The 21,486-nt window shown below is 31.2% G+C and overlaps 1 protein-coding gene across 1 annotated transcript in view; it reads right to left on the minus strand.

Moving 5' to 3' along the window:
* Positions 1 to 1,814: 1,814 nt before the first annotated feature.
* The window catches only part of LOC134689929 (protein PHTF2-like), a 42,439-nt gene continuing 22,767 nt past the window's right edge, over positions 1,815 to 21,486 (minus strand). The window contains exons 10-16 of the mRNA XM_063549895.1: positions 14,988 to 15,036; positions 12,181 to 12,445; positions 10,310 to 10,406; positions 8,793 to 8,924; positions 7,792 to 7,878; positions 6,163 to 6,414; positions 1,815 to 4,299 (exon numbers count right to left, since the gene is read on the minus strand). Of these exons, the coding sequence (XP_063405965.1) occupies positions 4,147 to 4,299; positions 6,163 to 6,414; positions 7,792 to 7,878; positions 8,793 to 8,924; positions 10,310 to 10,406; positions 12,181 to 12,445; positions 14,988 to 15,036 (1,035 nt within the window). The 3' untranslated portion in view covers positions 1,815 to 4,146. The remainder of the gene's footprint in view (positions 4,300 to 6,162; positions 6,415 to 7,791; positions 7,879 to 8,792; positions 8,925 to 10,309; positions 10,407 to 12,180; positions 12,446 to 14,987; positions 15,037 to 21,486) is intronic.

Here is a 21,486-nt window from a genome sequence, read left to right on the forward strand (position 1 = left end):
GAATCATCTTGACGATTCATTTCAATCCTTTGGTTCAATTTTGGGTTCATGTAATGGTTTTTCAAACCTCTGTATAATTATGTACAAGCACAGGCAAACATAATCTTCCCTGAAGATACAATAACGAACAATATAACTGAACAATATAACAACAATAAACTCTGATGCCAAAAACACAACACAATATTGGCATATCTTTTTAAAACAAAATGTACATCTTTTTAGAAAATACAACATATTTAATACTGTGAATTCATTATTACGGTATTCATTGGATACCAATTTTCATGGATAAAGGTAAACCACAAATTTTAATGTTCAACGAATTGCAAAATTGACATATGATTAATTTAAGGTGGTACCCAACACTTTAACTAAAATTAATTTGGCTCGTTTAATTTTCATAAAATTTTGTCAAAGTATTTACTTTAACCCTTTGACAAAAATATGAAAATTTCAAAAAATTTGAACCAACCGTTTTATCAGAAAAATTACACTGGTTATATAGCAGTTTGACAAACACTTATTTTGATCATTGAAAAGTTTAATATTCCCTTCACAACACAATGTAATTAAAACATTTAGCTGATTTTACAGAGTTATCTCCCTCTAGTGTTAGGTACCACCTTAAAGCTAAAACTTTTGGAAAATCACGGATTCAAATATCCATGATCATGCATGTTTTCCCCAATCCAGGAAAATTGGTACTCTTGAAAAAAAAATGTAACAATAACCTTCCACATGTTACAAGACACTCACGAGTCAACTTTATACTAAAAGGTGAATGACTTTTCAAAAGTCAGCATTCATGTTCTCTCTCAAAAAATGATTTTAATATTTAATATTAATACAATGTTGATATATGTGGATGACATTTAAAATATTACATGAACAAGGATTTAAAGCATTTAGGCCAAATTAAAAATATGTTTGCTTCCTATTTCACTACCTATCCTATACATTAAGTTAGAAATAGCCCACCTTAAAGTTTGTTTTGGTCCTTTTTTAAATAAGAACTGTTAATTATGTCAACATTTCTTTCCCATAGTCTCAATGTGAAAAATTGTTAAAAAAAATAAAAATCTATACATACCTACCTAACTTACATTTTTTTAAAGATGTAATAGGAAACACACTTATTATTTTATTTTACCATAGAAGCGGGGGGATAGGACCTTTATCGGGACTCGAGTATCGGGTGTTTTTTAGCTTGGGATTTCAGGATTGACCCTTTCGGGATCCGGGATATCTATTTTTCGAATTTCGGGTCCTCAGGATTCCGTGTTTTTAAGCCCAGGATTTCGGGATTTCTTGTTCTTAGGCCTGGGATTTCGGGATCAGGACCCCTCCTATCCCCCAGAAGTATATCAGTATTGTCTTTCAAATCAATCTTTGGTTTATAGACATAAACATCATAGTGCATACTGCATAGCTGAATGTAGAGTAGCATATTTTTAATTTGAAAGGTTGTTCCTACTACTTTCGGAACCATTCTGGATTTTTCCTAAACAATCTGTCAAATATTTTTATCATCAGAAAGCAACATGTGTTCAAATATCAATATTTCAAAAAGAAGCTTTATAATTCATATACCCAAATTAAAATTTCAGGGGAAAAAATTAGACCAGGGATAAGTATGATTTCCTTTGGTCATGTAAATAGAACAGGTACCAACTTAGTTTCACAATGTTGGGGAGATGAAAAGAGGGTGCGTAATAGACATTATAACTGCGTACTATACACTGCCTAATACAGTAGTATATTTACTGTAATATCAGGATTTCTTTTGGAGGGATCAAACATGTTCATATAAGTATTTACAACTCCCTTTATCATTACTATACATAATTTATCATCTACAAAATAATATATCATAAAATATATGATAAACATAAATGTATATGACTCATAAAAATAATGAATCAGTGAATAAGAAAATCAAAAAGTATTCAAATACTATCAATGGAAAAGTAAGTGTAAAATATTGCAATTAAAAAAACTACACATGGGACTTTGAAGTCAGTTTAATATGAATCCTTAGGTGTATAAGTTCTACTCATTGGACAATTTACTATATTGAAAAATATTCAAATGGAAAGTTGCCCTGTGGAGAAACTGTTATTTCTTTACCAACAATTCATGAAGAAAAATGAATTTTTACAGCTAAAATGTGCATTTTATGCAAGTGCAGGCTATATATTAATTAACTTATCATAAAATTTTAAAGGGAGATTATTTTCTATTGCTCTAAAAGGGTTATATAGCCAGATTGAGCCATTTTAGTTCAATTAACAAATAAACAGATAATGTTAGAATTATTAATATAAAGTGGAAGATGCACATCATTACTTTTTTTAATGCACATATACAGAACCTGCTTGTCATCTATTGAAATTCAGTTTTTGAAAAAAACATAAAAGAGATGCAACAAATTCTTACTAGTGTATAAACTATGTCTTAAGATGATTAATGATTCACAATAGAACTAACACAATATTGAACTATATTTGTATGACTCTTGAGATCTTTCCAGATAACAGAAAGTGTGTATTGTATACAATATATATATATATATTTTGCAAATGTTTAAATATTAAACTACATGTATTACTAATTTACTGATTCCTTTCACGGATTTGGCTATACTTTTTGGACCTTTTGGATTATAGCTCTTCATCTTTTATTTAAGCTTTGGATTTCAAATATTTTGTCCACGAGCATCACTGAAGAGACATGTGTTGTCAAAATGCGCATCTAGTGCAAGAAAATTGGTACCATTAATTTTTTTAAGTCAAATAGTCAATGTTGTATTTTTAGCATATATTCTCTAGTGTGAACAATGATTAAATGAAGTTTAATTTGCTTGTTTACTATACAAGAAGCATACAAATGGCTGGAGATACCAGAAAGTTATTCAAAACTTACTAAAAGGTAGAAAAAACCTATGGCAAACAGTATGAATAAAGACCAAATACCAACAAGACCACATTACACTACATAAAAAAATATATAGATTGAGTAACAAGAACCTCACCAAAATCCATGTTTGTTATCAATATAAATACCCATTAAAAGAATAATACTATGCTATTCATACTGGCCTAACAAATCATTGGGCATTTAACAAAAGGATGACCAAAAAAAACAGGTTGACTAGTTAGATTATATATACAGTTACTTTGGAATTTTTATTTTCATAGATACATTTTTTTGTGGATTTAGGAAATAATCATTAAATGAAATTTTGCAGATAATTGATTTGGTGGTTTTGGCAATTTTAAAGTCTGTATATGAGCCTAAAGAAAATTTATCATTCTCTGAATATTAAAATTGTGGTTCTCATGTACCAATGAAATTTACTTAAATTGGTTGAACTCATATAATAATTAATATATAATGAACCCCAAGAAATATTATATCAAGGTTCAAAAAACCAAAGCAACCTTTACTTTTATGCACACTCAAATAATTGAAATCTAATAGACTGAAAAAAATAGTTACATGTATATTAAGATTCTGTAAATTCAGAGATTATTTAGAATAATGGGACTGGGTGAGTATCTCAATAATAAGAAGTTTCATTCTGATATATGATGCAGAATTTGAGGAAATTGCAATTATTAATCTCCTATTTTTGTCCTTTCTTACAAAATTGCAACAATAAATACACTCTATGATTTCTGAATTTACAGTATAGCTAGACAAAATGAACTTACTGACTAAGATGATGATTACTAGTGAGCCCTTCAAAATAAGGGTCAAAATAAAATTTATATCAAGTAAATTTTAACATGTTTTGACTCAATCAACTGTTTGATTAAGTCAATGAAAACCTAACAATGAAAATACTACAACCTTTATAAGGAACATGACCTCATTTTATAGAATTTTGAGCTTAAAGCCAGGCGTCTGAAGAACTTAATTCTATTCCACCATTATAAAACTTAATATAAATCTCTTTAGCACTAGTTTTATAGATGACTGTATGGCTGGCTGCCTTTTCTTTACAATGACTGAAGTTTGACCCAGTTGAATATGTTTGTGTAGTGCCTATGTCGAAGCTTTTGTACTCCACTTGATTCTGTAAAACTTGATCTAACTCCCTGAAACTGTGTGAGGGACTGTTAGATGAAACATGTGTCTTCATTAAGCTTTGAGTTTAATTTTATAGAGCTTGAGCTTAAATCCAAGAAGTTCGGTAAGAACAGCAGAAAATGCTGACAGCACCACAACTCTGGTTATATTATAAATCACTGGGTTAGCTGTTATCCCTGATACTTTAAACGGACTTTCAAGTTCCTGAAAATAGATCAATATCATGATTTCTCAATGTTATAAAGAATAATTAATATACTATGGAGTCATTTATTTTCGTGGGTACCAATTTTTGTGGACAGAGGAAAATTTGAATATTCATGGGTATTTAAATTCATGGTTTTGACAAGGTTCACATTCATTCCTTTTGAAAACTTGCATTTTATTGAATATTAATATTCGTTGTTTCCCTGTACCCACGAAATTTGGTATCCAATGAATATAAATGAATCCACTGTACTCTTTGTTTTCTTTTCTTAAAGTAGGCTTATTGCTGATTGGTGTCAAATGCTACTATCAGAAGGATTGTTCTATTTCATGGTGGTCAGTATATATTGGTGGAAGAAGCTGATGTGAAAAAAACTGGCTGACATTATGGAGCTTAGTGTACTGTTTAAACAAAATTAATCTATTTTTTTGTGTAAAATGAATCTAATTGCCAGATTGCCATGTTCCAGAAAAATTGATGTAGAATGTTCACAATGTAGTTGTAATTAAATAAAGGAGGAAAAGTATTTTTTCTTAAATATCCAACATCTACCTATAAACAATTTTTACTCAATCAGCCAGTATTGGTACCCAGGAAAATAAATGAATCAGTATTAAGGTGGTACCTAACACTACAGGGAGATAACTCTGTAAAGACAGCTAAAGGTTTTAATAACATTGTGTTGTAAAAGGAATATTTAGCTTCTCAAAGATCAAAATTGGTGTTTGTCAAACTGCTATATAACCAAAGTAATTTTTGTGACAAAACAGTTGGTTCAACATTTTTGAAATTTTTATATTTTTGTTCAGGGATTTACTTTGGCAAAAATTTATGAAAAATAAACGAGGCCAAACTAATTTTAGTGAAAGTGTTGGGTACCACCATAAAGGTGAAGTAATAAAACAATAATTCTTGCAGTGGTTATAACTCTCCCCCTGTGTAGTTTTATTTGTCTGTTTGTCTTTTTTAGCAATGGTGTTGCCTCTTTGTTTTCAATCTATGAGCTTGAATGTTCCTCTGGTATCATTCACCAATCTCTTAATACTTGTAAAAAGTGTGTACAACTTCAAGATGTATTTAATGCGTATGAGTTGAAAACTGTAGAACGAGTTGATTATTTTGTACCCTGTTTTGTTAATTTTGCTGACAAAAATACCTGTATTCCCAAGTCTGGGAAAATGTGAAAAGATTCTTCAAAGAATTTTATATTTAAGGAATAACAGTACAGAAGTTGAAGAGTTGCCACCGTTAATTGTCAATTTGACAGTCGCAAATGCAGTTTTACTGGCGACGCGTAGTGGAGACAGTAAAACGGAAATTTGCGATCAGCAACTTTTCAACTAAAGTACTGTTATTTTGATTCTAATGCATTACAAAAAGAAAAAATATGTTAGAGCTTGAAAAAAATGAATAAATTTGACATTAAAAAAAAGTGTGTGAAACCTCATGAAGGATTTTGCCTCAAAGATTTCATGGCTAAACGTGACTTCATACAAATGAAAACTTACAAACTGTAATGTTACCTGTACGATTGAAAATCGGATAAAATCACAATAAAACGACAAATTAGAGACAGATGTTGTTTAATTTTCAATAATATTGTAGTAATCAAATATTTGAATTCAAAATGGCGGGTCCTTCCTTAGTTACACCTGTTGATTTGACAGTAACTTTTACCAAATGAAAAAACATAAAAATTGCATTAAAATAGCAGGTGCACAGTATATGTTCAATTTTATTAAGTTTCAATGATGAATATGAATTCTGTAGGAGTTGATAACACAAATAGTGTAGGAATATCACACTTTAATCTTATTGTACAAGAAGTGTGTAATACAAGAAGCCACATGAAAACAAACCTTGAGTAGATCCTCGGCTAGTTTGAGTACATTGTTAGCTACCATTAGTTCCTCTTTCTTGTGAGGTTTCTGTTCCATCTGCAGATACAAGTTAATCTGTTCCGTGATGAGTACAGATAGGTTACGATACTTTTTGTTGATTTTCAGACCAAGGGTGAGAAATCTGAAGAGATAGACACCTAGTGTCATACTCCAGAATAGTAACTCCCAGTTACACAGGAAATCTAAATATGTGTCTGCATCTTTTAATAACTGGAAAAATAATTTTCAGATAACAGCAAATAATTTAATTTTGGATGTAACGCGTCTTCTGATTAGCTGACATTATTTTGTTATCAGCCCATAGACATAATTTAGTCATGTGACTGTGACGTCATCAACGTTTTTTCATGGTTTTCTACGATTTAAAATGGAATTTAGAATTAAATTATAAGAAATGATTGTAATATTTTTTCTGTCTATGAAGAAATAACATAAAAAATGTGGTGCACACTGTTTTTCAGTGTGCACCAATTTTTTTATGTTATTTCTTCATAGACAGAAAAAATATTACAATCATTTCTTAACTAGAGTACATACTCAGGATAAATGTCATAGTGAAGAGACTATTTTGAAATTGAGGCAATTGCAAGAGCTCTCAGATCTGTATTTAGTTTTTTGTTGTTGTTGGGATGTATAAGTACCCTGCCTAGTCCAGTCTGTGATTTTGTTCCTTGTTATTGTGCTTTGTATATATCTTATGAGTTAAGTCCTTTTCAACTTATTTATATAGTTTGTTCATATGTTATTCTGTTAAACCACTGTCCACTAGAAAGGATTAGGTGCCCCTAAATATTAACACCAGTACAATCTGTATGTGTCTGTCTAAAGTCATGATCCTGTAATTCAGTGGTAACTTTGTATATCATATTGGTTTTTCCTTTTGTTGTTTTTGTACATTCATGTAAATCAGGCCGTTGATTTTCTCATTTAAAAATTTGTAAATTCTGTGTCTTTTATAGTTGATAATGGGGTTTGGATACTACATGTATTAATTGTTGAAGGCCATACAGTGATCTAAAGTTGTTTATTTTTTTTGTGTCATTTGGTCTCTTGTGGAGAGTTGTGTCATTTTTAGATTTTGTATTTTGTCATCTTTTCAAATGGAATATGACTTTTCTGTATGAATGAGATTAAAGAATTTGTTTTTGATGGTTGTGGTATTTAAAAATTTCATTGCAGATATATTAAATATGTTAGAGAATGGAGTTCTGAGCATACTTCTCACCTTGTTTCTATATAAACAAATTATATATGTAGCAACAAACATTTTACACCATTCGTAACTATTGTAAACAGGTGTTTCATCCTGCTCAATACACCTTATCGCTATTTGTCCGCCATTGCTGGATATCACACAGGTTCCCGTAAAATTTTGACGTTATAAAAGAAAATATCTGACCCCACAATGGAAAAGCGATCGTTGTATGCGTCAAAAGTTTAAGTGAACAGGTCAGCCGGGATTAGCGATAAAGTGTATAAAGGCCGTACTTTATCCTATAATGGTTTACTTTTTAAATTGTTACTTGGATCGAGAGATGTCTCATTGGCACTCACACCACATCTTCCTATATCTATATAAGGACCTACCTGTAAACACATCAATGTTATGAGCACTATGGTGATTAGGAATGACGCTGATACAATCACATCTACAGATCGCTGGGGACCTCGTTTCTAAAAAAAAAAGGCAACAGATCAAATTTTCAAAAAGCAAGGATAAAATTCTTTTTTGTTTCATCTTTTCATTCTTATCAATCAAACAGTCTATACATTATTGCTTGAAGGTTGATATCTAATAAAACGTTTAAACCTGCTGCTTTCGTTTACATCTGTCCAAAATCAGTAATTAGATGTTCAGTAGTTGTCATTTGTTAAAGTGGTTCATTAGTGTTTCTTGTTTGTTGTTTTTTTTATAAATGTAGATTCAATTAGACAGTTGATTTTCCCATTTAAATGGTTTTACACATGTCATTTTTGGGGCCCTTTATAGCCTGCTGTTGAATCTAAGCCAAGCACTATGTTGAAGATCGTACTTTGACCCAAAATTGTTTACCTTTACAAATTGTGACTTGGATGAGATAGATTGCCTCATTGGCACTCATACCACATCTTCTTATATTTATATAAATTACAGCAGACCAGTTTAACACTTCGTTTAGATATTGACCAGGACTAATCTTTAGCCTTAATACCACGTGTATGTGCTGAATGTGTATCAAACACCACGATGCAATCAATCAATCTTTCACCCAATAATATATATATATAGAATCTACCACTGCATCTAGTGTAATACAATATTTATTCACTCGAGACAGTTAAATTTTCAAATTTAAAATGCGAGGCTTTTCTGAGCGTTTTAAATATTTAAAATTTAACTGTCGAGAGTGAATAAATATCGTTATACACAAGATTTGGTGGTGGAATCTGTTTCTCTAATGATTTTCAAACAATACGCAGGCAAACTTACTGAGATCAAACGAACCACACGTTGATTAATTTTTTTTTAATACAATGGGTGCAGAAAGGGATAAATTGACGAAGAATTAGAGAAAATGTTTTTATACTACATTGTTATTTTTATCTACCTTTAAATAAGACCTGATAGACAACCATGTTTTAATATTTCTGACTTTGTTTAACCTGAAGTGTGGCATATCAAATTTCTTTGCCCTCCTTGATGATGTTAAGTAGCAGAAATGTTTGGCATACAGTAACCTCTGGAAAAAAAAGTTAACTATTGATAGGTTTTGCACAGTTACTATATATATATATACTGTGGATTCATTTATTTTCGTGGGTACCAATTTTCGTGGATAAGGGAAAACTTGCATGTTCGTTGATGTTTAATTTTGTGGTTTTGATGCAGTTTACATACAAGCCTATAGAAAATTTTACATTCGTGGAATATTTAATTTCGTGGTTCACCTGTAACCACGAAATCCACGAAAATTGATATCCAACGAAAATTAATGAATCCACAGTATATCTTTTTATTTATTACTGCTCAGTTTAAAGTTTTAAAAACACTGACTATTGACAAGTAACTCAATAATCTCTGATCAAATACCAGTTGAAATGTAATAGAACATGCATGGTAATGTTATATTGAGAGAATTTCTGTGGTGGTATATATCTGTAGTGAAACCCATTGCTCTGTCTCAAATTCCAATTTTACGGAGATTTAAAGAAATAATTTGCCAGGCTTATTACTGTCACCTACATTGAAGTACATGTATATATATTTGCCAAGTTGCATATGTTTTTTTTAATTTCTTTTCACATCTTAGTCTTTCTAAATCTGAAACAGTGTATAATTCGGAGTTTAGTATGACGTCCATTATCACTGTACTATTATGCATATTTTTAAAGGGCCAGCTGAAGGACACCTACGGGTGCTGGAATTCTCGCTACATTGAAGACACATTGGTTGCCTTCGGCTGTTATCTGTTCTATGGTCGGGTGGTTGTCGCTTTGACATATTCACCATTTCCATTTGATTTCCTTTCTCAATTTTATCACTCAAATTTGTTCTTTTTAATTATAAACTATCTGACATCTTTGGATAAATATTGTGTTTGACTGGTAGACAGCTATATTACATTTGTTTCTGATAACTGTTTTTTACAGGTTATTTCATATATTTTAGTTTACTTGTATAGACTATTAAATGTTAATTTACATTTTTTGATGAATTAAGCCTTCCAATTGATATTTTATCATGTGTTTTTCTATGTTGTGATGTTATACTATTGTTTCAGAAAAAGGGAGAAGGTTTGGTAGCATTTAAACGTTTAATCCAGCTGCAAATGTTTGCACCTGTCCTCAGTCAGGAATCTGATGTACAGTAGTTGTTGTTTGTTTATGTAATTCATATGTGTTTCTCGTTTCTGTTTTTTTTATACAGATGGTTTTACACTAGTAATTTTGGGGCCCTTTATAGCTTGCTGTTCGGTGTGAGCCAAGGCTCCGTGTTGAAGGCCGTACATTGACCTATAATGGTTTACTTTTATAAATTGTTATTTGGATGGAGAGTTGTCTCCTTGGCACTCATACCACATCTTCCTATATCTATGTAAAAATTAATTCATTTATTCTAGTTAACCTGTTTAAATGTTCTGTCAGCCACAGACAGAAGGAAAAAGAAGACAGAACTCAGCCAGAATCTCTGGATAATACCATTCATCATGATAAGATTCAACCTACAAAATACACACATTTCTAAATAAGATATCATCCTAAAAACGCACATATCTTTTCATTCATACTGATATAACTTAACTAACTATTGACAAATTATAGGTGTCAGACCATCAATTAAATGTCTCTATCTGTTCAACCAAATTTTTCAATTTTCTAATTTTCACAGCTTTTTAAATACTTTACCTTATGGTGGTACCTAACACTACAGGGAGATAACTCTGTAAAATCAGCTAAACGTTTTAATTACGTTGTGTTGTAAAGGGAATATTAAGCTTCTCAATGATCAAAATAAGCGTTTGTCAAACTGCTATATGACCAGTGTATTTTTTCTGATAAAACGGTTGGTTAAATTTTTTTAAAGTTTTTATACTTTTTGTCAAAGGGTCAAAATAAATACTTTGTCAAAATTTTATGAAAAGTAAACGAGCCAAATTAATTTTAGTTAAAGTGTTGGGTACCACTTTAAGTTTAATTTCATTCCTATGGTCAGCCGTGTTCTACAACAAGAAAAACCTTAAAATATTCATTATCTATAACAGAAACCAGGCATATCCTGAATTATACATGTATCAGCTTTCTACATGCCAATTTTCAACATACGTTTAAAATCATACAAGAAAGAAGAGGTCTCCCAATAGAGATACCACTAAAAAATAACTTCTGGTTTTCGGGGTATCTTAAATTAGTATACAATGGAGTGCATTAATCCTCAATGTTGAATGCAAACTCATAGACAATTAAATTTTGGCTCAAAATAGTCTTAATATATTTCTCTTTCACCAAAAGTTTCATTTCTGCCAATTTGTTGGTTAGTTTATAATTAAGTAAACAATAACATCAAATGCACTTTTTTTTGTCAGAGTAGTCCTACTTTCACATACATTCTAAATAGGAGGGACTAATTGGTGGTCTAACACCTATACATAGAAATTTCCTCAGCTGGAAGAAAATAATTTTTTTTTCTCCTTTTCAGAAAGTTTAAATTTTGACTTATTTGATGATACCCCATCAAAATATTTTTGTTAACAGAATTTATATAACAGAAAGTTGTTGCGTGGTGAATCTGAAAACTCTTCACAGGGTATAACTGACTTATGTAAACCCTGAAATCAAATTTCAGAAATCCTTGTATTGTAGTTCCTGGCTATCATGCGTAAAATGATACAAGTGTTCGTTATACAGGAAGTTGTTGATTGATGAATCTGAAAACACATCACATGGTATAGCTGACTTATATAAACCCTTAACCCAAATTTCAAAAATCCTTATGATGTAGTTCCTGAGAAAGATGAGACGAAAAATATCCATGGGAAGGACGGATGACAGACAAAGGTAAAATAGTTAACCCCCACTATTTCAATTTGGGGTATAATTACTGAAGTAGGAAATTCTACACGATATGTTTCTATTTTTGCATAGATCATTTATTTGTCACTTAAGTTAAAATTCGATGCAGACAAAACTAAACAATGTCAATTTAAAAAAAAAAATTCATTATGAAAGTCATCAACTTTGATTACTGTGGATTCATTTATTTTCGTGGGTATCAATTTTCGTGGATGGTTGAAAACTTGCATATTCGTGGATATTTGATTTCGTGGTTTTGGCATTCTCTGTATACAAACTCTATTAAAAATATGCTTTTCGTTGAACATTTGATTTCGTAGTTCACCTGTACCCCCCAAACCCATGAAAATTGGTATCCAACGAATAATAATGAATGCACAGTATTGAATTTCGCCAAGTTAAATCTGTGAAAGTATTTTGACTAACCTCCATGAATTATGCATCAAACAGCACCAAACTTTGGATAAAAAAGTGATGATTTCCAGACTCATTAAGCTAGGAAATTCTTTGACATGATAAAGACGGAATACTAGCGGTACAAGACACAATAAGACAGAGAATGTAAATCCTATGAGTATGTAGTCTGAACTCTCTGGAATATCGTCTACTTTCTCTATGATGGTCCAGCCTAACTCTAAGGCAGTTAAATCTAATTTCTGACATTCTCCCTTCTCCCAGATGACACAGCTTACTGAAAAAGTAATTATATCTATATGCTGTAAATTCAGAAAAAATTGCATGCTTAAATATATTACATGTATTATTATTGCCATTTAAGGTGGTACCTAACACTAAAGGGAGATAACTCTGTAAAGTCAGCAAAACGTTTTAATTACATTGTGTTGTAAAGGGAATATCAAGTTTCTCAGTGATCAAAATTGGTGCTTGTCAAACTGCTATATTATAAACCAGTGTAATTTTTCTGACAAAATAATTGGTGCAAAATTTTTAAAATTTTTATATTTTTGTTAAAGGTTCAAAGTCAATACAGTGTCAAAATTTTATGAAAATTAAACAAGCCAAATTAAGTTTAGTGAAAGTGTTGGATACCACCTTAAGAAGTACAGGGCTCACGCTACCAGGCGACTTGGGCGAAGAAGTCGCTTTCCCGACCGTCACTTCGCTTTCCCCGACCCCCAAAAGCGAAGACAAGTCGCCCTGTTGTTTACGATACTCGCTTTCAGTCGCTTCCGTCATCGGAGATTTTCATTTTTTACCAAGTTGATGAAACATCATCTTTTTATTGATAATTAAAGAAATTTAGACATAAACGATTAATTATCTAATGAAATGAGTTTGAAGCATAGTTTTTGCAGCATGTAGCAAGTTATTTGATAAAAATACAACTTTTTATAACTTCGTGCACTTCCGAAAGTTCCGGTGCTTGTAACTCGAAAACGTACATCAACCTAACTTTCGGCTGCAAAATAAGTTTGTTACTTCATTTAAACTTGATAAAAGTTGCCTCCAGTAAATGTTCAATCCATTTATTGCATAAAAAACGTCATGATCCTTTCCAAATAACTTGTCAAACATCATTTATTTTTGTAAATTTTCTTGCAATCGTCCGCCATTATCTGATTTCTAAACTACGGATCGGAAACGGACCAACTATGACCAAAATCCATATTTTTACAAATATTACTACGGACGCACGGATGGAACAGCTGACAGAAGAATATTGATCCCAAAAGCAAAAATTACACATTCCACACGCATTAAAAGACTTTTGGTTACATCTAAAATCTTAAAATTTGATACACAAGATAGTTTTTAATTAAATTGTTATTGATATATATATATATATTATAAATTCTTTACCTTTTAAAAAAAAATAATTTAGTGCTAGAGATTTAGTTGGTAGTTTCTCACAAAAGGACCTTAGTAAAATTTAAACAACTTTTAGTTTGAACTGTTACTTAAATTAAATACTCAGATATGAATTGAACAATATAAAAAGAACATTATTTACAAATGACTGTTTATACTACAGTAAAATCCAAACATTGTAACGCACCGCGCGAATGAGCACTTCTTTTTCAAATCTCACCACTTCTCCCTATCAGTTTCAAAAAGAGAAGTCACTTCTCCCTATAATTCTGAAGTAGTGTGAGCCCTGAAGTATAGACATAAATGCAAAATAATGCAATACTGCTCAATGATCAAAATTGATGTTTGTCAAACTGCAATGTATACATCATAGTTAGGCCTGCCAATTGATGTTTTATCGTATGTTTTTCTATGTTGTGATGTTATGCTATTGTTTCAGAAAAAGGGAGAAGGTTTGGATCCGTTAAAACGTTTAATCCCGCTGCAAATGTTTGCACCTGTCCTAAGTCAGGAATCTGATGTTCAGTAGTTGTCGTTTGTTTATGTAATTTAAACGTTTTTCTCATTTCTCGTTTTTTATTTTTTTTTATATAGATTAGACTATTTTTCATGTTTGAATAGTTTTACACTAGTAATTTTGGGGCCCTTTATAGCTTGTTGTTCGGAATGAGCCAAGGCTCAGTGTTGAAGGCTGTACATTGACATATAATTGTTTACTTTTCTTTTTTTAAATTGTTATTTGGATGGAGAGTTGTCTCATTGCCACTAACACCACATCTTCCTATATCTACCATGTACATATATATGCAATGTATATTGCAATTATCATGCTTTTAGGGTTCAAATTTCTTATTTTTTACATTTTTGTCAACACATGAACAGGTCATATATTTAATATTGTGTAAATTTCTTATGTAAATCATTTTTGTGAATTAGCCAAGCAAAATCTATTTTGATCAAAGAGTTAGATACACCCTTAAAAGATTTATTTGAAATAATGAGTCTGATATTTCTAACTTACGTAACGCTAACACAGGTTTCTCCTATACAGTTCTATACAAACATGATTAGGGGCCAGCTGAAGGACGCCTCCGGGTGTGGGAATTTCTCGCTACATTGAAGACCTGTTGGTGACCTTCTGCTGTTGTTTTTTTATATGGACGGGTTGTTGTCTCTTTGACATATTCCCCATTTCCATTCTCAATTTTATGAAAATATTTGAGGAGAATTGTAGAACATGTAAAATCAGGTGTTTTAACACCCTTGCTGCTTTTACATACACCAAAAATAAATCCGTATTCATTGTTTTTGTTTGAAATTTCTCTTGTTATTAGTGTTGGTGTTTCAGAGAGTTTTCCTTAAACTGACCAGTTGTAAAAATACTTATATTTAATATAACTGACCTTTATCCGGTGGTACATAATGGTGACCTAAAGCTGAACTACTTGTAGGCTGTAACAAAAGTCAATATTATCAATAATAAATAATACTTATTAATCATGTTAATTGTGATATAACTTATAAATATCATGTAATATATGATTATACTAATAAAGTAAAATCTGCAATTTATTTAAATTCCTATATATAATTGATTTTACATCACGTCTATACAATTATCATCATATATATATATCTTTTATAAATAATGAGATGTCAGTAAAAAAATAAGGGACAACATCAAAAGATAGATGTAGGATAAAAAAAAACATGAATCAAATAGTTTGGGGTGGGAAGTGGGGTCAACATGCATGGCTGCAAGTTTTGTTAATCCAAAATCAATTTTACAGAGGTTACAATCTATATAGGTAAATCAATTTTTCCCAAATTAAGTTAAGAGGGGGGTGGGGGTCAGTGCAAAAACTATGTGAATTAAGTTTTTATCCTACATTGAACTTTGATGTGGTCCCTAAAGTAATACATATTGTAACAGATCTAGAGTTCTTTGTATTTCAACACTAAGAAAATAAATGTGTTTCAAAACACCTATAAATAAACTAAAGGGTAAAATAATTTTGATTGTACTCTTTGTTTTAAAATTTAGAAACTTGCCTAACAATAGAAGTCTTAGATACTTCATTTTATTTTTATAAATTAGTTGTTCATGTTGTTACCATGGTTATTGACTTAGTTTTCAGACACTGTGAGTACTCTCAGATCTGTACCTTGTGTCTCGTTTGTGAGTACTCTCAGATCTGTACCTTGTGTCTCGTTTGTGAGTACTCTCAGATCTGTACCTTGTGTCTCGTTTGTGAGTACTCTCAGATCTGTACCTTGTGTCTCGTTTGTAAGTACTCTCAGATCTGTACCTTGTGTCTCGTTTGTGAGTACTCTCAGATCTGTACCTTGTGTCTCGTTTGTGAGTACTCTCAGATCTCTACCTTGTGTCTCGTTTGTGAGTACTCTCAGATCTCTACCTTGTGTGTCGTTTTTTTGCTAGTTTGTATTTTTGAATTGCATCAATCTGATTAGTAAAGTTCTATTCAACTGATTCTTTTAGTTTTTATGTGTACTGTTACATCAATGTTCCAAGGTCGGGAAATGGTGGGACACCAGCAAACATGTTTAACCCCTACATTCTGAATGGGGCTGTCCCAAGTCAGGAGCCTGTAATTAATTGCTGCATATCAAATTTGTTTTTCTCATTTGTTGTTTTGTACACAAGGTGTTGGTTTTCTTAATTGAAAAATTGATACCCATGAATTAAAGTACTTTCACAGTAAAATAATATGTATAACTTATAAAATGATTTTCATATATTTTTCAAACAGAAATAAGGGATTATCTTATATATATTGCAGGCTATGCCTGGGGTTACCTTGGGTCTTTATACTGTCTTCAAATCATTACTACTTTAACATGTATATAATCAAGCAATAGTTTATTATCACTCATCATATAAGCTTGTGATTTAGTAAAAATATTAAAACTATTTTCAAACTGTGCATTAATGCATTAGCACACACCATTATATTAAGCCTTCTCAAAGTTAATACACAATTCAACATCAAATTGAGGTGTCAAATGCTCATCAACCATTGAAAACAAAATGTTTGTTGATGAAAAGATGTAACAAGAATGTGTCCCTTAGTACACGAATGCCCTATCCGCATTATCATTTTCTATGTTCAGTGGACTGTGAAAATGGAGTAAAAACTCTAATTTGGCATTATAATTAGAAAGATCATATCATAGGGAACATGTTTACTAAGTTTCAAGTTGATTGGACTTACTTCATCAAAAACTACCTCGACCAAAAACTTTAACCAAAACTTTAACCTAAAGCGGGATGAACAGACGAATGAACAGATGCACAAACCAGAAAACATAATGCCCATAAATGAGGTATAAAAAACGGCGATAAAAAACTACCGGTAGTATTGTTACTATACATGGAAGTTTCTATCATAAAAATTCTTGAAGTCAAGCCAAAATCGTTTTTTAGCTGATGGCTCACTATATACTGATATTTGAGTCTGGATATTTTACTACCTGTTTTTTATTCATATTTGTTTTATTACACCATGCAATACTCTAACCTATCATATAAAGTTTAGCCCAAGTATCTTATTTCATATGTACTATTACATCTTTTTCAGTTTATTGCTTTGTAAATGAAAATACAATAAAATTGAGAATGGGAAATGGGGAAAACATATAACATGTATAAAAAAGAAGATGTGGTATGATTACCAATGAGACAACTATCCACAAAAGACAAAAATGACACAGACATTATCAACTTTAGGTCAACGTACGGCCTCCAACAATGAGCAAAGCCCATACCGCATAGTCAGCTATAAAAGGCCCTGATAAGACAATGTAAAACAATTCAAACTAGAAAACTAACAGCCTTATTTATGTAAAAAAAATGAATGTAAAAACAAATATGTAACACATAAACAAACAACAACCACTGAATTACAGGCTCCTGACTTAGGACAGGCACATACATAAATAACATGGCGGGGAAAACATGTATGTCAAGAAACAACAACCAGACCAAAGAGTAGGCAACAGCAGAAGGCCACCAATTGGTCTTCCATTTGACAAATAGTATTTAATAGATTGGTTGATTGGAAGGACTGCTAAGGACATTCAACCTAAACATCATAAATATGACTTTGTAATCTTTGGTTATAAAGGCAGGGTTCTCGCTAAGGAATTTTGAAGGCAAGTCCAGGGTCTCGTCATTTTTAGCCATAATGAGTCCAACAGCAAAGAGAAAATATTTTATGGCAATATAATGTAATATTTTAGTCTCCATTTCCTTACAGAGCAATGAAATGACTTTAAATTCAGATCATTTTTAAACTTTTGCTATAAAATGATGATATCTGTGCTCAGTTTATACAAAACATTTCAATCTTGATGCATCTGTGGACTCAACAGTTTAGAAAATGGTCCAGACAGATTTCGATGAGTCCAGGACTCATGGTCTCACCTTAGTGAGAACCCTGATAAAGGGAGAATGTTTTAAATTCTCTACATAAATGAATGAATAAATAATTTATTAAAGTACAACCTGAATTGTCATAATATAATATATATACATATTTTATGATCATTGATATTTTCAGCCAGCCTCATAGGCTTGAGAAGAACATATCAACAACAAAGATAAACAATAAAGTAATTGAAAATGAGGAGAAACTTTGCTGTGAGAACACTAAAAACTTATCTGTTGAAAAATAAAATATGGAGGTTTAAAAACTGAACATGGTGCAAGACTATTCTGTCAAAAAACATACATTTCCCCTTTTGACTTTATTGCACAAGGCCCCCCAAAATAGAGTTCTGTTTCCTGTATTCATTGGTTAAGCACTGTTTTAGAGTCCAGATCATTCCCTTATATCATGTATATTATCTATGTAAAATATCAATAAATATAAAATCATTTTACCTACCTAAAACATTTTCTAGGATTTAGGAAACAAAGGGACTTTTATCATGTTTATAGATTTTACTCATTGGGCAAGGCTGTTCCATAACTAATCATGATTATAGAACAGCTATGTTATTTGAACTCATGTGGTTAGAGGTCTCATTGGCAATCATATTACATCTCCATAATTCAAGATTTTTGTTTTCCATAATAATTTAATTTTGGATGTAACACATCTTCTGATTGGCTGACATCGTTTTTGTTTATCAGCTCATAGACACAATTTAGTAATGTGACTGTGGCTTCATCAATGTTTTTTCATGATTAACTCCTGTTTAGAATGGAATTTAGAATTCAATTATGAGAAATAACTGTTATACTTTATCTGTCTATTTCAAAATAACATAAACCAGATGCTCCGCAGGGCGTAGCTTTATACGACCGCAGAGGTTGAACCCTGAACGGTTGGGGCAAGTATGGACACAACATTCAAGCTGGATTCCACTCTAAATTTGGATTGTGATTAAATAGTTGACACAGCATAGGTTTCTGACACAGAATGAATGTATTCAAATGAACTTAAAATTTTTGTTTTCTCTTAGAGCAATTCACTATGCTGTTGAATATTAATCCTCTCAAAAAAATGTTTGAAGAAATTTTCTTTTTATTTATGAAATTTCAAATGAGAAAAATTGAACCCAATTTTTTATTCACATCCCCCTTTCCCTTATTCCAAAACTAATTTCAATTAAAATATTCTAATGGAGTTTGCAACAATTACTACTCATTTAAATACATCATAAAATATTAAGATGTAAAAAAAACTGCTTGTTATCACTGAATGGTAAAGATTATTTAAATTTACCAGTTGGTAGTAAAAAGTGAATATACATTGTATATTGTATATAACAAAGATTTAAGTTGATTCTGGACAAAGAAAGATAACTCCAATTAAAAAAAATTCTTGCAGATATTTCTTTCTTACTATACTGGACAAAGAAAAATAACTCTTAATTAAAAAAAAAATTGCTATTTCACAATATTGTGAAATTAGATATTTCTTGCCATTGCACAATACTGTGCAATTGAAATGACTTGCTATTGCACAATACTTAATATAATAATTTTAGATCCTGATTTGGACCAACTTGAAAACTGGGCCTATAATCAAAAATCTAAGTACATGTTTAGATTCAGCATATCAAAGAGGCCCAAGAATTTAATTTTTGTTAAAATCAAACTTAGTTTAATTTTGGACCCTTTGCACTTTAATTTAGACCAATTTTAAAACTGGGCCAAAAATTAAGAATCTACATACACAGTTAGATTTGGCATATCAAAGAACCCCAATTATTCAATTTTTGATGAAATCAAACAATGTTTAATTTTGGACCTCGATTTGGGCCAACTTGAAAACTGGGCCAATAATCAAAAATCTAAGTACATTTTTAGATTCAGCATATCAAAGAACCCCAAGGTTTCAATTTTTGTTAAAATCAAACTAAGTTTAATTTTGGACCCTTTGGACCTTAATGTAGACCAATTTGAAAACAGGACCAAAAATTAAGAATCTACATCCACAGTTAGATTCGGCATATTAAAGAACCCCAATTATTCAATTTTGATGAAATCAAACAAAGTTTAATTTTGGACCCTTTGGGCCCCTTTTTCCTTAACTGTTGGGACCAAAACTCCCAAAATCAATACCAACCTTCCTTTTATAGTCATAAACCTTATGTTTAAATTTCATAGATTTCTATTTACTTATACTAACGCTATGGTTCGAAAACCAAGAAAAATGCTTATTTGGGTCCCTTTTTGGCCCCTAATTCCTAAACTGTTGGGACAGAAACTCCCAAAATCAATACCAACCTTCCTTTTGTGGTCATAAACATTGTGTTTAAATTTCATTGATTTCTATTCACTTTAACTAAAGTTATTGTGCGAAAACCAAGAATAATGCTTATTTGGGCCCTTTTTTGGCCCCTAATTCCTAAACTGTTGAAACCAAAACTCCCAAAATCAATCCCAACCTTTCTTTTGTGGTCATAAACCTTGTGTCAAAATTTCATAGATTTCTATTAACTTAAACTAAAGTTATAGTGCGAAAACCAAGAAAATGCTTATTTGGGCCCTTTTTGGCCCCTAATTCCTAAAATGTTGGGACCAAAACTCCCAAAATCAATACCAGCCTTCCTTTTATGGTCATAAACCTTGTGTTAAAATTTCATAGTTTTCTATTCACTTTTACTAAAGTTAGAGTGCGAAAACTAAAAGTATTCGGACGACGACGACGACGACGACGACGACGACGACGCCAACGTGATAGCAATATACGACGAAAATTTTTTCAAAATTTGCGGTCGTATAAAAATGCTTAGCGGGATATTCAGTGTGCACTACATATTTATGTTATCATGGTTATTTCTTTATCATTGTTCATAGAGAGAAAAACTATTACAGTCATTCCTTAAATAATTTAATATCTTATTCATACAGAGCTTTTTAACATGTTAACTAACGCATGCATAATCTAAAGCACACATTAAATGACTTTTATACTAACTATAAATAGTCACTCAATCTATTTTTAAAATACAATAATTAGTATTTCAGGAAAGATTTCAAGAAGAATAAAAGTCATCCTGGTTAAATATTGTATTACAGAAGAAGGCCAAATGAAAAATATTTTGTTGTTCCAGTTATTTGCTTACTGCCTAACTTTACAGCAACAAAATACAGTCAGGGGTCCTACTTGTACAAGTGTATTTTATTTACTTGAAGAGGTTAAAAAAAAATATACACATATAAGTAAATTTGTAGGATACTTATACAAGTGAATTTTATTTACTGGTATAGGTAAAAAAAAAAATGGCTAAGTTATGTCCCTTTGGCATTTAGAATTTTTTACTTGTATAAGTAAAAAAATCATCCTTTCTTCTTTTCTTGAATTCTTAAGATTTCTTTGCTCTAATAGAATTTTGAATTGTGTACCCTTTGCAGATGTCTTTACTAAT

This window comes from Mytilus trossulus, chromosome 11 (genome assembly GCF_036588685.1).
Source record: "Mytilus trossulus isolate FHL-02 chromosome 11, PNRI_Mtr1.1.1.hap1, whole genome shotgun sequence".
In the NCBI taxonomy this organism is placed as follows: domain Eukaryota; kingdom Metazoa; phylum Mollusca; class Bivalvia; order Mytilida; family Mytilidae; genus Mytilus; species Mytilus trossulus.